Source organism: Sus scrofa, chromosome 15, assembly GCF_000003025.6.
Source record: "Sus scrofa isolate TJ Tabasco breed Duroc chromosome 15, Sscrofa11.1, whole genome shotgun sequence".
In the NCBI taxonomy this organism is placed as follows: Eukaryota; Metazoa; Chordata; class Mammalia; order Artiodactyla; family Suidae; genus Sus; species Sus scrofa.
In genome coordinates this window covers 104949515-104966284 of record NC_010457.5, presented here as the reverse complement: position 1 = coordinate 104966284, position 16770 = coordinate 104949515, and the positions used below count along the sequence as shown (strand labels likewise).

Sequence of the window (16770 nt, the reverse complement as noted above, 5' to 3'; positions counted from 1 at the left end):
AAAAGCCAACAAGAGCAACAACAAAAAGAAAGAACTATCACCATCCCCTAGACAACCACTGTTTATATTTGTACTTTGTAACATCTTTGATTTTAGCAGAGCACTGGGTCAAATAGAATAAACATTCGTGAGGCCTTTGATGCATTTGGCCAAATGGCCATCCAAAAAGACCCTGTCACTCTGCACGACTCCCTCAGGCAGAGCAGGGGGAGGCCCTCGTCCTCTCAGAACATGGCCCATTTGCTTCATCAGTTAATCTGATAGAAGCCCAGGGAACCAGAATTAAGGCATGATTCCCCCCCTTAGAGGGATCAGAGAGTGGGAGACCAGAAGTGGACAGAGGAAGGGCCTGGGCAGCAAGCCTCCATCCTATGGTGACCAACTGGTCCTGGTGTGCCAGGGACTTTTCAGGTTTTAGCACTGATGGTCTGGAGTCCCAAGAAAGAACTCGGTCTCAGGCAAACAACGACGGTTGATTACAGCACCAGGGAGGAACCCAAGTGAAGCCTCAGTACCACCTCTGCAATTCTATTTCCAACTCACAGTTTCAGTTTTGAGCTTCTATTCAAGACTCATTTTTGAAGATGCCCCTTGATACAAGTCAGAGGAAACACTGGGCAGGGCCTAAGAGAAGCATCAATTGGCAAGCGGTTAAAGTGCCCCAGTTTCCCAGGTCTGCTTTGTATTTGCTTCAGTCTGGGCCTTGCCGGAGAGGGTGAGCTCTGTGGAGACTGACCTGCCTCCTAGTCTTGAAAAGGATGAGACCCTCTAGCTAAAGGACCACAAGCAATTGCAATTGAGCTCTGAGGCTCACCACGTGTGGAACCTGCTGCAAGCCTGAGAAGGAAGTAGGGTCAGGGTTCTGAGACCTTACCGGCAGCATCCTGGTCCTGGCCCTTCCAGTGTTGATGTCCCACCTTCATGAGGTCTGAGCCAACCAACAGGACAGCATCGCATTAGGCTTATTTAACCCCAACTACAGAGGAAGTTAGGTTTGCTGAGAAAAAAATGAACACTGAGAAAAACCTCCCATTTTTTCCCTAAGTGTTCAAATGAATGTCTAGATAGAATTACTAGACATGATATATCTATGATATTTTGACAAATCATTTGGTAAGAAATCTCATGATGCAAAAACAAGAAAATAGGGCATTTCCGTCATGGCTCAGTGGAAACGAATTCGACTAGGAACCATGAGGTTGCGGGTTCGATCCCTGGCCTCACTCAGCGGGTTAAGGATCCAGTGCGGCCGTGAGCTGTGATGTAGGTTGAAGATGCCGTTCGGATCTGGCGTTGCTGTGGCTGTGGTATAGGCTGGCAGCTTTAGCTCTGATTATACCCCTAGCCTGGGAACCTCCATATGTCACAGGTGGCCCTAAAAAGCAAAAAAAAAAAAAAAAAAGAAAGAAAGAAAGAAAATACAGAGCAAGTGGAAGTAGAGCAAGAGGAAGCACAAAGGCATTTCTTACACAAATAATCCTAAAGGAGTTCTAATTGATGAATATCAATGACTTTCAGGGGAGTGAACCAGCATTCTGACTTGGCACTATTGTGTACAATGTTTTCATCAATGACTTGAAAGAAAATATGGTAGGTGAGGTGTAAATCAACTATAATAAAAAATTCTCTGATTAGACCCCTAGCCTGGGAACCTCCATATGCTGCAGGTATGGCCCCAGAAAGCAAAAAAAAAAAAAAAAAAAAAAAAAAAAGTAAAATATAGTAGACATAATTATTAAAAAAAAAAATGAACAATGAGACATTCTCCTGTTTCCTCCTGTGCTATTCATGAGTGATTCCCGATTCAGAGGGAACCAACATGAGTGTCTGCAACATGGGGAACCCTGTCTGTCTTCAAAGGAAGCCCAGTTCCAATGGGGCAGACACTGTGCAAAGTTTACCTTTGACCTTTAGGGTTCTGTAGGCTCTTGGGAGGCTGGGCTGGAATTGACTCCCACCGGTTACCATATGGGGCCCCCAGGAAACATCCCTGGTAAGGGAATCTGCAGAGGGCCCAGTGCTGGGCCTGGAGCTAGGGTGCAGCCTTTCAAAATGCTTTTCTGGAGTTTCTGCTGTGGCTCAGTGGTTAACGAACGTGACTGGTATCCATGAGGACATGGGTTCAATCCCTGGCCTCACTCAGTGGGTTAAGGACCCGGTATTGCCGGGAGCTGTGCTGTAATTCACAGACGCAGCTCAGATCCCACGTTGCTATGGCTGTGGAGAAGGCCAGCAGCTACAGCTCCAATTGGGCCCCTAGCCTGGGAACCTCCATATGCCGTGGGTACAGCCCTAAAAAAAAATAAATAAATAAAAAGACAAAAAATAAATAAATAAAAAATAAAATACATTTAAAAAAAAAAGATGCTTTTCTTCATGGTAACTTTATGCCTCCACAGGACAGCATTTATGATGAAATGGAGGACAAATGGTCAAAAAAGAAGGCAGAATGGGAGAAGGATGAGAAGTTGGAGCGGGAAAAGATCCTGCTACAGCAAAGTGAGTACAGAGATTTTGGACTTTGGATGACAGGTGCGCCAAAAAACTGGCATTAAGTTTGGTCTCAACTGGAGGAAGGCAGACTTGGAGTCACCAAGAGTGATGGGCCACATGGCTGGACTCCTGAATGGAAGGTGCCTGGAGTCTTCAAGAAAGAGCAACAAGGATGGAGTCTTTTATGGAGTTTAGCCACCCGAAAGTCTAAACTGTACCTTCCAGAACTCACTGGTTGCAAGTTGAGTAGTCGTGGGCTGGAACAAGCTTGGGGACATCTGTGGGTGATCAGACTTGTTATCTAGATACGAGTGACACCAAAGTTCCAGAAAAAAAGCTGTTGAATTAGTTTCAAATATCCACTTATTGGGGAAAGGGCAGCATAATCTTTTACACTGAAAGCCTTCATGCTGCCATGTCCTACCCAAACGAAGCCATGTGTTTTTTGGGTTTTGGTGGTTTTTTTTTTTTTTTTTTTTTTTGGTCTTTTTAGGGCCACACCCACGGCATACAGAGGTTCCCAGGCTAGGGGTCTAATTGGAGCTGTAGCTGCTGGCCTACGCCAGAACCACAACTCAGGATCCACGCCATGTCTGTGACCTACACCACAGCTCACGGCAATGCCAGATCCTTAACCCACTGAGTGAGGCCAGGGATCGAACCCACAACCTCATGGTTCCTACTCGGATTCATTTCTGCTGTGCCACGACAGGAACTCCAGGAAGCCATGTGATAGGTAGATAGATAGATAGATAGATAGATAGATGATAGACGATAGATAGATATTGATGTATAGATATAATTGACATAGAAGGTTGTATACATTTAAAGTGTACAACATGGTGATTTGATACATTCATGTATGACCATATATTTTGAATGTTTCCAATACTCAGCACAGAGCTTGGATCATGCAAAGTGCTTTATAGGAGACCCTCCTAACCCCACGAGCTTCCTCATAAATGGAAAATGGGGAGAGAAATCTATGGAGACTCTGTTCCCTGACCTAGAGGACTAGTTGAAGTAGAATTTGGAGTCTCTATAAACCTATTCCATATCCTAGCCCAACCCAATTTCAATCAGATTTAGTTAACTTTAACAGATGACATATAAATGCAGACACTCCCTGGAGGTCATCCACAGGGCGCTTCCCACCCTGGACTACGACGAGGTAGCATGAAGACCCTGGAGTCAAGGCTGGGGAATGGGATGTGGAGCTGCTCCTGTGTGAGACTTTACCTGGAATCCTGGTGCAGCGTAGCCTAGGTCATCTCCCAGACTCCTCGTACTATGTGGTCATGTCAACATTAAGATGCTCTAACCAATTTTGGAAGAGAAGACTTTATCTCTTCATCGTGCAGCTCAGTCCACACTTCTCCTGAGAGCCCAGAGGTTGTTTCCCTATCCATCCCCAGCACCACGATGTAAAAGCCCTTCACCCTTCTCTCCTCCTTTTTAGTATTGGGGCTCTGCTAGCAGGTTCATCTGCCTCCAACCAAGACCTCTTAAGCCTATTGCTACCCCAGGGCTAAGTACAGAATGAATTTTATGGCTGGAAAAGTCACATTAGCCAAAAGCTGTATTTTAAGGTAAAGGTATCCAGGAAAACATAGTGGTTACTTCAGCAGAGGGATTGGACAAAATAATAAGCAGCAGATCCAAAATGAACTACACAAAAGGATCCAGAGGCATTAGAGGGCAATCCGTATGGCTGATGTGATAGAGAACCAGCCACATATTCACCTCACTCTCAAGCATCTCCAGGTGCGCATCAGAGGCCAAACACCTGCAAGGACCTGACTTTGACCCGGGCCAGAATTGCCACTATCTTCAGTTACCCTGGTTTTCTCTCTGTGTCTGTTTTTCCTGCATTTACACATATATGTGATTGCCTCACCTCCACAGAACATAGGATAACCAAAAAGTTTGAGTTAGAGTCAGAAGAAGAGAAGAAGAAACTAAGTGACTCCTACAGTGCTATCTTTGAGAACTTCAATCAAGAGAAGGAGGTAACTCAGCCCAAAGCGTATCAGTGGTTGAAGGTGCAGTCTGGGTGGGATGTCCGTTTCCCAGAGGTGCCTCAGCCACAAGGCAAGCTTTTTGTCTTTTGGGGCATGATCCTCCTTTCCCAGCTTCCCTGGGAATATATGCAAGCAGACTGTCCATCTTTCAATCCTTTAGACAGTCTTACCCCCGGGTTATGGGAATGAAAATTGGCATTAACAGGAAACAAGAGAATGCTAAACATATACTGAACCTGAAATTCCCTATTTGCCAAAATCCCAGTCTCTGAACAGCCTCATTCTTTCATTTATTTTATTTATTTATTTATTTATTGCTTTATAGGGCCACACTCGAGGCTTGAGGCATATGGAGTTTCCCAGGCTAGGGTTCCAATCGGAGCTGTAGCCACTGGCCTACGCCAGAGCCACAGCAACGTGGGATCCGAGCTGCGTCTGCGACCTACACCACAGCTCACAGCAACGCCGGATCGTTAACCCACTGAGCAAGGCCAGGGATCGAACCCACAACCTCATGGTTCCTAGTCGGATTCGTTAACCACTGCGCCACGACGGGAACTCCTGAACATCCTCATCCTTGACTGTACCCAAAGGGAAAAGCACTGTTGCAAACTAAATTAAGCAAATGTGATCATGCATAACTCAGGTTTGATGAGTTTTGACAAATGTGTTCATCCAGGTAGCCAACGCTCAAATCAAGATCTAGAATATTTCATCAGCCAGAAGGCACATCTATGTTCCTTTCCCGCTAAGCCATGTCTCCCTCAAAACCTGCCCCAAGACAACGACTCTGTTGATTCCAATGAATATAGATTAGTTTCACTTGTCCTTAAACTTCCTATAAATGAAATCATACAGTATATACTCTTCCGTTTGCAACTTCTTTCCTCTCAGTATAACTGCTGTGAAATTTATCCATGAATTATTCACATCAGTTCTTTCTCCCTTTTTATCGCACAGTAGGAATATTTCTTTGCAGGAATATCACACAATATGCTTACCTTTTTTCTATTTTTGAAGATTTCGGCTGTTTCCCTTGTATGGCTTTTACAAATAAAACTTCTATAAACACCCCTGTACAACTATTTTTGAAGGTTTAGACTTTCAGTTCTCTTGAGTTATTACTGGCCTCTAAGATAGGGATAGATTTAACTTTATAAGAAATTACCATGGTATTTTCCACAGGATTTGTACCATTTTACTCTTGCATCTTAAATATATAAGAATTCCAGTTGTTCTATATAAATGACAACTCGTATTCCTGGAGTTCCCGTTGTGGTTCGGTGGGTTAAGAATGCGACTAATATCCACGAAGATGCAGGTTCAATCCCTGGCCTCACTCAATAGATTAAAGCATCTGGCATTGCTGCAAGCTGTGGCGTAGGTCACAGATGTGGCTTGGAACTGGTGTTGCTGTGGCTGTGGTGTAGGCCGGCCCTTGCAGCTCCAATTGGACCCTTAGCCTGGAAACTTCCATATACTGCAATTGCGACCCTTAAAAAAAAAACTATTATTACCAATCTTTTAATTTTGGCCATTCCGATGTGTATGAAGTGGTATTTCATTATGATTTTATTTTCCCTGAGGACTAATTATGTCAGGAAACCTTTCATATGAATATTAGACCATTTATATGTCTCCTTTTGTGAAGTTTTGGTTCTTTTGCCATTTAAAAAGAAGTTGGGTTGTTTATCGTTTTACCATCGGTATATAGGAATATTTTGTTGTTGTTTTTTAGGGCCGCACCTACGGCATATGAAAGTTTCCAGGCTAGGGGTCTAATTGGAGCTGCAGCTGCTGGCCTATGCCACAGCCACAGCAACACCAGATCGAGCCATGTCTGCGATCTACACCACAGCTCTCGGCAACACCAGATCCATAACCCACTAAGTGAGGCCAGGGATTGAACCTGCATCTTCATGGGTACTAGCCAGGTTTGTTGCCACTGAGCCACAACAGGAACTCCTGTAGGAGTACTTTTTATAGCATGGATACCGGTTCTTTATCAGATGTGCATGTTGTGAATTCTGTCTCCCAGTCTGTGGTTTGCTTTTTCATTTTGCTCATGTTGTCTTTCCATATGCTAAAGATTTTAGTTTTGATGAAAGTTGGTTTATCAATTTTTTCCTTTTACAGTAATAGCTTTTTGTGTCGTCTCTGAAACTGTTGCCTTTTCCAAGAATGTGAAGATACTCTATTTTTTTGAAAGCTTTATAGTTTTAGCTTTTATGATTCTATGATCTATTTTGAATAATTTTTGTGTTTGGAACAAGGCAAAGGGCACAGGTCATTTTTCCCCAGATAGACGTTCCTTTTTCCAGAATGACTTGTTGGGAAAAAAAATCATTCCTTTCTCCATTAAGTTGCCTTGGTGTCATTGTTGTATTTGGGGGGTGGAATGGATTCTCCATCTGTTTTGTCAACTTTTTGTCTATATTTAAGCCAACAACACAGTGTCTTAATTACTGCAACTTGAAATTAAGGAGTAAAAATTTTTTAACTTTGCTCTTGCTTTCCAAGATTATTTTGGCTCTTCTATATCCTCTGTATTTCTATGTAAATTTTAGAATTATCTTGTCAAGAAAGCCTGCTGGCATTTTGAGTGGGATTGCATAGAATATAAAGTGCAATCTGTGGAGAACTGGATATTTAACATTATTAAATCTGTACCCTAACAAGAAAAGCCTTTGATGAAAATATGATCTCTCTTAACATGTCTCAATGCACTAAGGTTAAACTTCAGATTTTCATTATTTAACTTCAATATGTTATGTCATTAGCTTATAATGTGTGTTTCATTAAAGAAACATCTAAACTTTGGTGAATATTCCTGAATTCTCTTCTGGCTTTCTTCATTTTCTGAAAGAAGTGCCAGAGCCCCAGTGCTGACATTCTCCAAAATTATTTTTAGGAGCTCTTGAAACAACATGAAAGGGACACCTTGCAATTAGAGGAGCTGAGGAAGAACAAAGAGGTAAGTTTGCTCATTTTTTTTCTATAGAGTTAACATCTTACAAATATATCGCTAAAATAGATACACTCTCCATAAAATGGAATCTATGGTAATTTCCCCCAAACCAATAAAAAATAGAAGACCTAAAGCTTAATTTTCTAGATTCAATAAGTCAAAAAGGATTTTAAAACTGTCTGAAAAGCAAGGCCATTGTTGTCTTTTTAGAGCCAGCTCTGAACAAGCATACGGACAATATACTGTGTGATCTTCAGTGTTAAATGCCTTCCATTTCTCACAAGGCTCAAACCGCAATAGGACCTGAAACAGTAAAATGCCAGATTCTTCATTTTAAGCTCTGAAAAGTACAATTCTGCCCTCCTGGAACTCTGACTCCAAGCTTTTCCTTAAAACTCAGAGTGTACCTCACTCCCACAGCCTCTCTAGGAATAAATTAAAGCACTGCCCATGGGGGAGCCACCAAAAGGGAAACTGGTCAACTCACAAACTGTCTTGTGGTTCTTCTTCCACCGAGAAGTAAATGTGGACCCAAAGTGGACATGTTTCAGGAAAGTTTAGGCATTATGAAAGCATGGCATGATATCTGAGAACCCAGGCACGGGTTCAGCCTTGTTGGGCAAACAGAGCACAGTGTCCTACAAGGTAAAGAGTGGGTTTTGGTGCAAGGCAGACTCAGTGTATTATAATAACTACTTTAATGAGCCTGGCTACTAATCTAATCACTTGTGTCATTTCTACATCTGCTTCTATCAACTGTTTTACTCCTCATGCAGGGTCATATTTTCTTGCTTGTTTGCATGTCTAGTGATTTTTTTTTTTATTGGATGCCAGCTATTGTGAAGTTTCCTTTGTTGTGTGCTAAATACTTTTATATCCCTTTAAATATCACTGAGCTTTGCTCTGGAGTTCAGTTAAGTTACTGACAACAGTTTGAATTTTCGAGCCTTGTTTTTAAGCTTTGTTAGGCAGAATTAGAGCAGTCTTGGTCTAGGACTAGTTTTTCTGCACTCCTGAGATAATACCCTTCTGAGCATTTCACCCAATACTCTGTGTATTAAAAGGTGTTTTTTTTTGTTTGTTTGTTTTGTTTTTTGTTGTTGTTGTTGTTTTTTGTTTTTTTTTTTTTTTTTTTTTTGCTCTGGCTGGTGGAAACATGAACTATTCCCATCCTGTTTTGGTCCTGGGATTGTTCTGCCCACCCAACAGGTGGTTCTTCCCCCCCAGCCTCATCTCTGTTTCTTCCATCATCATACAGCTACAGGGACACTGGACTTCTGGCTGTTTCCTCAACAAGCCAGGTTGCTCCCACTTTGGGGTCTTTGTACTTGATTATTTTCTTTTCTTGGAAAACTCTTTCCCAGATGTCCCCACAGCTCACTTCCTTAGCTCCTTCTGGTCTTTCTCAAGGGCTGCTCTACTTAAACGCTCAACCACCTGCCTGACACTTCCTTTTTCCTGTTTTATTCTTCTACACAGACTTAATAACCATCAAACCCAATACACTCCATTAAGGCAGAGATTTTTGTATATTTTCTTTACTGCTAATCCTCAGTCTCTAAAACAGTGCTTGGAATATCACAGACACTCAGTAAGTAGCAAATAATTGTTTAATAAAAATAAATAAATGAAAAAATGCAAAATGACTGGGTTCAGCACTCAATGCTGTTGCCATAAGTGATGGTGCCTCTCCAGTTAATACATTCTGGGAGGATGCTCTTTATAGACAAAAGCCCCGAAGATAAGTAGGAATTAAATGGGGCTGACACTTGAAAGCAGAGACCCATCTGGCTCATTTTTATAGTCTCTTCAGCATCTTTCTGAAGTGGATTCCACATTTATCCCTTCCCTGCACTTGCATCCTTGGTTCGTTTTCAGTTTATTTTGTATGTACTTTATTTACTTTTAGTTAAAATTGTTTTGCATCTCTCACTAGCATGTATACCCATAACAATAGGAATTTCATCCTCTTATTCATCATAACATCCCTGATGCCTTACACAGTAATAGGTTTGAGGGGGTAGAGTTTTCTAATTAGCAGATTTTTTTTGTTGTTGTGAACAGTGTTAGGTTTACTAAAAAATTAAGGAAAGAGTTCCCTGGTGGCCTAGTGGTTAAAGGATCCAGTGTTGTCACTGCTGTGGCTCGGGTCACTGCTCTGGCCAGGGAACTTTTGCATGCCCTGGGCTCAGCAACTCCCCCTGCCAAATTAAGCAAAAAGTGCAGAGATTCTCTCTCTCTCTCTTTCTCACACACACACACGCACACATACACACACACACACGTGCACAATTTCCTTTACTGTTAACATCTTGCATTAGCAGTATAATTTTTTTTTGTCTTTTTTGTCTTTTTCTTTTTTGTTGTTGTTGTTGTTGTTGTTATTGTTGCTATTTCTTGGGCCACTCCCGCGGCATATGGAGGTTCCCAGGCTAGGGGTTGAATCGGAGCTGTAGCCACTGGCCTACGCCAGAGCCACAGCAACGCGAGATCCGAGCCGCGTCTGTAACCTACACCACAGCTCACGGCAACGCCGGATCGTTAACCCACTGAGCAAGGGCAGGGATCGAACCCGCAACCTCATGGTTCCTAGTCGGATTCGTTAACCACTGCGCCACGACGGGAACTCCAGCAGTATAATTTTTACAGTTGAACCCATATCGATACATCATTTTCAACTAAAGTCCGTGGTTTACCTTAGGCTCACTCTTTGTGCCATACATCCTATCGGTTTTATCTCATGCATCATGCCTTGTACCCTTTGTTGCAGCATCATACAGAACAGTTTCTCTGCCCTAAAAACCCTCTGTCCTCCTATTCCTCCTTGTTTCCCTTCCCAGCTCCCAGAAACCACTGGTCTTTTTACTGTCTTTATGGTTTTGCCTTTTCCACAAAGTCATATAGTTGGAATCCATACTAGATATTTAGTAAAGACTTGTTTAATGAGGAGAGGATGGAGAGCTATTTGGACAACCCATGTGAGCGCTGAGGAGTGCTGGCTCTGGGGCAGTGACAGTGAGGCTGAAGGGAAGGGTATGGATGAGTGAGACACAGAAGAGGCAGCCTTAAGAGAGCATGGTACCAGGGCAGGAGAAGGCGTAGCTAAAGTGGATTCTTTCACAGTCTAGTCCAGGTGCCCTGGAGAAGGGAATAACTGAGTAGACATCATCACGAAGTCCCGAAATGATTTCTCCTTACACAGGTCTTAGAGGAAGAGCTGCATGCTCAAGCTCTTATTCTGGAATCACTTAACACAACCCTCTACCAAACCCAGATGGAGCTCCAGAGAGAGGTGGGTCCTGGCTGGACTGGGCTTGGGAGTTGGAGGGAGGAACCAGGTCTCTGGGCAGCTCTCATTGGGGAAAGATGGCTGTTAAAAGGTACATGTCTTGCAGAAAGCTATGGTGGCAAATCTGGAGAAAGCACTCCAATCCAAGCTCGCTGAAGCTGAAGAAAAGTTTCAGTGCACCATCCAGCACCTGACAGAAGAAAACATTCTTCTAAGGTATGAATGATGCTGCCCAGAAAGACATGGCTGAGTTATCTTTAGAAAGGGGGAGGGTGTGGGATGAGGCATAGGTGGAAGTGAACCTGGGTATTCCCTGGTGAAGTCCAGGCACAGGCACGGCTGGCAGGGAGCCTGGCCAAAGAAGTTACTGACTGAGGTCAGTTCATCTGAAGTGGTGCCGGGAATGTGTCCAGACTCCTCTCCCTTGCCTATGTTAGTTTTTATACAGAAGGACCCATGAGATTTGCCTGAGCCTCTGAATACATTCAGTTTTAGGATTGAGGGTTATTTTCAACTCCAAGGCCTTGAGCCTTGTGGTCTTCTATTATGGGTTCTAGGCCTTGAAGAGCTTCTTTACTCATAGGGTGTTGATTCATTCTGGAAAGAGGAATCAAAGGCTCTATTTGAATCTTGATAGGAGGTGTGCTGTGGATTTTGCCAAAATCAGGTGGAGATGTTGCTCATAAATGGGGTTGGTAGCTGATTTAACAGGGACAAGAGATCTGAGTTTCCAGAATCCGCTCCAGTGCTGTGGGAGTCAGAGCAAATACAAGATGTCACAAGGTCATTTGGTTCACCTGGTTGGCTGCTTTGATGACTGTTGTCAAATTCTAGAATTATTTCCCCCTTTGGGGAGAGAGAAATTCTGGCATGACGCTTGTCTAAGAAGTCTCAGCTTAATAAATCAGTAGGGGTGGAGGAACTAAGGAAAAAAGGGTGTGTATGTGTCAAAGGACCAAGAGAATAGGTTCAGAGACAGGAACCTCTTGAGTCTCATTGGATCCCCACTATTTGAACTGTTTTCACACTCAGAGGCAGGGACTGCTTTATAAGAGTGAGACTGGGCACTGTGTGGCTCTGATGTCAATTAGGCTTGGAAGAGGTTCATCCCCAATCTGGAGAAATATTTCTCCAACCCAATTAAGAGGGAGGCTCCAGTTCCTTGGAGCCCTATCTTTGAGAACTGGGAGGAGGTTGGAGAGGCTGATTAAAGGCCGGAAAGTATCTGAAGCATTTAAGTTTGTATCCATCTCTTTTCCAATGTGCTGGCTTTTTGCAACAATAGGGGAAACTAAGAGAGGTCTGGTCTTGTTTAATAAACTTCATTTTCTAGAATTAAAGATTAAGTATGTAGGCGGTCTCCCCTATTGGTGACCCATCTAGAGTATGAGAGAGAGCACTGGTTTGCCAGATTAAATGTGGGGTGGACATAGTGTCTCATTCTATCCTGGTCCTTCTTACAAAAGGGAAAGATCCCAGTTCAGCCCACTAAGAAACATGGAGTTAAAAAGAAAAGAAAAGAAAACATATCCAAAGGGGGAAAGAGAAAGAGAAGAAAAGAAAGAAAGAAAGAAAGAAAGAAAGAAAGAAAGAAAGAAAGAAAGAAAGAAAGAAAGAAAAAGAAAGAAAGAGTTAAAAGCTACCTAGGTGAATTAACCTCTTTAGGAAAACCAGAATTTTCTTTAAAAACAATCTGAGGTCAATTGCAATAGTCATGAAGAGATTTATCAGATTTTTGTGTGCAAGCCTGAATTTTGTTCCCATCAATGGGCTTTGGAAAAGCCCTAGAAACTACCCAATGAAGCTTCCTAGTGGCTGCTTGAGCCATATAATGATAGCGGGCTAGTCTCCTGCTTGTAACTTTAGAGGTCTTTCAGGATTTTCCCAATTCATGGTTTTCATCCAGTGCTGGGCCTGGCCTTCACCAACAAGCATATGACTTAACTGTCAGAAGCCAGAGAAACCATGTTGATAAGTTTGAATAACTACAGTAAATTCCTCAGCAAATCTGTGAGGGTCTTCCCTTACTTTGGAATAATCTTTGACTATGGCTCACAGTTTGGCTTTAGTCAAAGGAATATGAGAAATTAGAGATCTGGATTCTCAGAAGGCTTAATTTTAAAAGGACCAGTTCTGACAGGTTCAGAGGAAAAGGGAAGGGGGAGAGTTTCAGAAAGAAGGGCAAGGTCAGTAAAGAAATAAGTACAGAGAAACTGAAGGTGCAGAGGAAGTGTAGGCAGCGGAGAAGGGAAGGAGGAACATGATGCCAGAGGCAGAGTCTGGCCATGAGGAGCCAAGGGAGAGACTCAGAATGGGCCAGAGATGGAGCTTGAGACAAAGACACCAAGAAGAGCCATTCAGGAGCCATTTTATCATTCTTTAATCATTAGCTTGCCTCAGTTAACCTTAAAAATCTTATTTTGCGGAGAGGCAATTTTAGACTCCTGGTAATATTTGGAAGCCTCAAAATACCAATCAAGATAAGCAGTCCCCTCAGTTCTGGAAATGTGTAAGGTATTAGTCCAATTTAGTTTTAAGAAAATTAAGTTTGGGGATTTCAAAATTTCCCTACAACGGCCAGTGAGATCCTAACTTGCCTCCAAGTTGGTCTGTCTAGTTAGACATGCACATGAGAAAGGATACAGTTTTTAAACATAAAATTGACCAGAGTCCCTATAGAGGGAAACACTGTTAAAATATTTAGATAACTGGGATTCCATTTCTCATAAGTTTTTCTCTTAACATAAAAGAATAATTTTCAAATAGCTCAAACAGCTCAATTCAAGCGGCTTGCCACTCAAACAGACTATGAGCAAGGACCAGCCAGTTCTAAAGAAACAATTTGATTGGAGTTCCCGTTGTGGCGCAGTGGTTAACGAATCCGACTAGGAACCATGAGGTTGAGGGTTCGATCCCTGGCCTTGCTCAGTGGGTTAAGGACCCGGCGTTGCCGTAAGCTGTGGTGTAGGTTGCAGACGTGGCTCGGATCCTGTGTTGCTGTGGCTCTGGTGTAGGCTGGCAGCTACGGCTCTGATTGGACCCTTAGCCTGGGAACCTCCACATGCCACGAGAGCGGCCCTAGAAACAGCAAAAAGACAAAAAAAAAAAAAAAAAAAAAAAAGAAAGAAAGAAAGAAAGAACTTGATCCCGGAGGACCCAGATCAGAGGATTTTCAATCAGTTTCCAGAGAACAAATCCTATTCCAAAGGAATGGGCCCATAGCTGAACTGACACCATTTCAGTGAAGCAGCCCCTCTTCCCCAAGGAATGGGCTGACAGCTTCACAGCCAGCTTCAGTTAAGACAGTCTAATCTCAAAATCAGACCAAAGTGCCAAATGAGTACTCACACATAGAACAGGGTCTTAACCAGGAAGACAAAAATCTTAAAATGGATCCTGAATAAAGCCTAGCGAGCTTCAAACACAAAGAAGGCATGAGCGAGGATCCAGGGGAAAGATGTGCTTTCACTTTCCAGGGTCATTGAGCAAAACAGCAAACTCAGTGGGCTCAGTGGTGGGTTCCATACACATTTGCTCACCAGCCCCAGAATCATCAGAGGTCTTCTTTGTATATCCCCGCATAGACCACCAAAATGTTGACCTAAAACAAATAGACTGCCAGTTATTTCTCCAGCAAGGAGGGTTTATTTGAGATCCTCAAAGAATTGCAATTTGGGGTCTGCAACCATGGCAACCATGTGTAAGGCAAGGAAGAAGAACACTTTTAAGGAGCGGGAAAGGAAGTGGGGAGGCTATCATAAACCAAGAGTCCAGGACGCCCCACTGACTGAGTTCTCACCAGGAAGGCAGAGGAGTCTTCTTCCTTTTGGGCTCTGCTATCCACGCAGGGTGTGAGAGCTCTCCATTCTGGTCTCCCTGCTCCATTTAATTGAGGTTTCTGTTTATTAATTTTTTTTTTTTAACAAGGGATTTAGGTATCAGTGGTTTACCCTTAGATGGAGCTGTGTTTGTTTCCCATGAAAATCAGCTTCAGGTCAAAACTTTGGCTGTTACCTGAAGATGTGTTCTAAATCATTGAAATTTTTTTTTTTTTTTGCTTTTTATTTTTATTTATTTTATTATTATTATTTTTTTTTTTTGTCTTTTTGCTATTTCTTTGGGCCGCCCCCACGGCATATGGAGGTTCCCAGGCTAGGGGTCCAATCGGAGCTGTAGCCGCCGGCCTACACCACAGCCACAGCAACGCGGGATCCGAGCCTCTTCTGCAACCTACACCACAGCTCATGGCAACGCCGGATCCTTAACCCACTGAGCAAGGCCAGGGACCGAACCCGCAACCTCATGGTTCCTAGTCGGATTCGTTAACCACTGTGCCACGACGGGAATTCCCTAAATCATTGAAATTTTGGTCAATGCTTTAATAAAGGGACGTTACTCATTTGTGTAAATTTAGTAGACAATTCCTCGTATGGGAACTTACTAATCTAAATATGATATCCCACTAAATTCAAAACCCCTGAAAATAAGGAATGAGATCCCCACCTTCCAGTGAAGAAATAAAACCACATTTCTCTGCCCCACAGATATCCTGTTCCCCTTTCTTCCCTTTGATTCTATAGTGATACATCTCTTCTTTCTTCATAGGCAAAAGATGATTGCCAAAAATGAAGAAATTTATGACGAACGATCCAGGAAATCAACCTCTGTTACAATTTATGAGCATAATTCTGAAGACGGCGGCAGCGAAACACAAGAATCATGAGCAGAAAAGCTATTTTCTATCATCAAAGGCAGTGATAGCCTTTGTAGGTTTAAGAACTCCCGTGAGGTTTTCTTAAGAAATGCATATGGTGAGTTTAGTTCTTGGGTTGCCTTTGTTTTAGTTGTGTCTTTTCACAATCTGTTCTCTTCTGAGTGGCTGGGAATGTTTGAACTCTCATCTCAACATAGACTTTCATGACCCTTCATTGAAAAGTGATTTTCTCGGAGTTCCCGATGTGGCTCAGTAGGTTGCAAAGCTGACTATTATCCATGAGGACGCAGCTTTGCTCAGCGGGTTAAGGATCTGGCGTTGCTGTGATCTGCAGTGTAGCACAGACGCAACTCAGATCCCATGTTGCCTATGGCTGTGGCATAGCCTGGGAACTTCCATATGCCTCTGTTGCAGTTTTAAAAAGCAAAAAAAGAGAAAAAGGTGATTTTCTCTTTACCTAGAGCTGAGCTTTCCCTGGGCTTTGTACTATTTTCTCTTCTACCTATGCATATTTCATTAGGAGACACTGATTTAAAGAACTTCTTTCTATTAAATATTGATGATATTTTGGGGTGTACTTTTTGTCCCCCTGGGACATTTAGCTAGTTAAGAGAAAGAATTTATTGATTCAATTCCCCCAAACATCTTCTCTCCTATGTGTGTTCCGTCTCTGCTACCTCTCAGTCATGTTCAGTAATTTATAATTTGGGAAGAATTTCTTTTTTTCTTTCTTTCCTCTTTATTCTTCTTATGGCCACACCTGCAGCATCTGGAAGTTTCCAGGCCCGGGGTCGAATACGAGCTGCAGGCCTACGCCACAGCCACAGCCACACTGGATTCCCGATTTGAGCCTCATCTGAGACCTACGCCAGATCCTTAACCCACTAAGCCAGGCTAAGGATGGAATCCACATCTTCATGGACACTATGTTGGGTTCTTTTTTGTTTGTTTGTTTCAGTTTTATTTTTGTTTTTATGGCTGCGGCCTGCAGCATAGGGAAGTTCCTGGGCTGGGGATTGAATCAGAGCTGCAGCTGCAAGCCTACACTACAGCTCACACCAGATCCTTTAACTCACGGTGGGAGGCCAGGGATGGAACCCATATCCTCATAGATACTTGTGGGGTTCTTAACCTGATGAGCCACAATGGGAATTCTGTAGGCAGAATTTCTAATGATTCCTGCCAGCTTCTCTAAACCATCACCAAAATTCAAATGCCCATGGGGTGGGCAACGTAAATAAGAGAAGTGGGTTGGATATAAGAGAAAAAGGAATCACACAAGCAC

General features: G+C 42.9%; 1 protein-coding gene across 5 annotated transcripts in view; it reads left to right on the top strand.

The window, feature by feature from the left end:
- Positions 1-15781, top strand: part of ALS2CR12 (amyotrophic lateral sclerosis 2 chromosome region 12) — a 35847-nt gene extending 20066 nt beyond the window's left edge. For 4 of the 5 annotated variants that reach the window (XM_013982308.2, XM_021075448.1, XM_021075450.1 and 1 more), the window contains 6 exons: positions 2400-2499; positions 4399-4502; positions 7426-7488; positions 10685-10774; positions 10878-10987; positions 15377-15781. In XM_013982308.2, the coding sequence (XP_013837762.1) occupies positions 2400-2499; positions 4399-4502; positions 7426-7488; positions 10685-10774; positions 10878-10987; positions 15377-15494 (585 nt within the window). In that variant the 3' untranslated portion in view covers positions 15495-15781. The remainder of the gene's footprint in view (positions 1-2399; positions 2500-4398; positions 4503-7425; positions 7489-10684; positions 10775-10877; positions 10988-15376) is intronic. The other variant, XM_013982312.1, reaches the window with a different exon arrangement.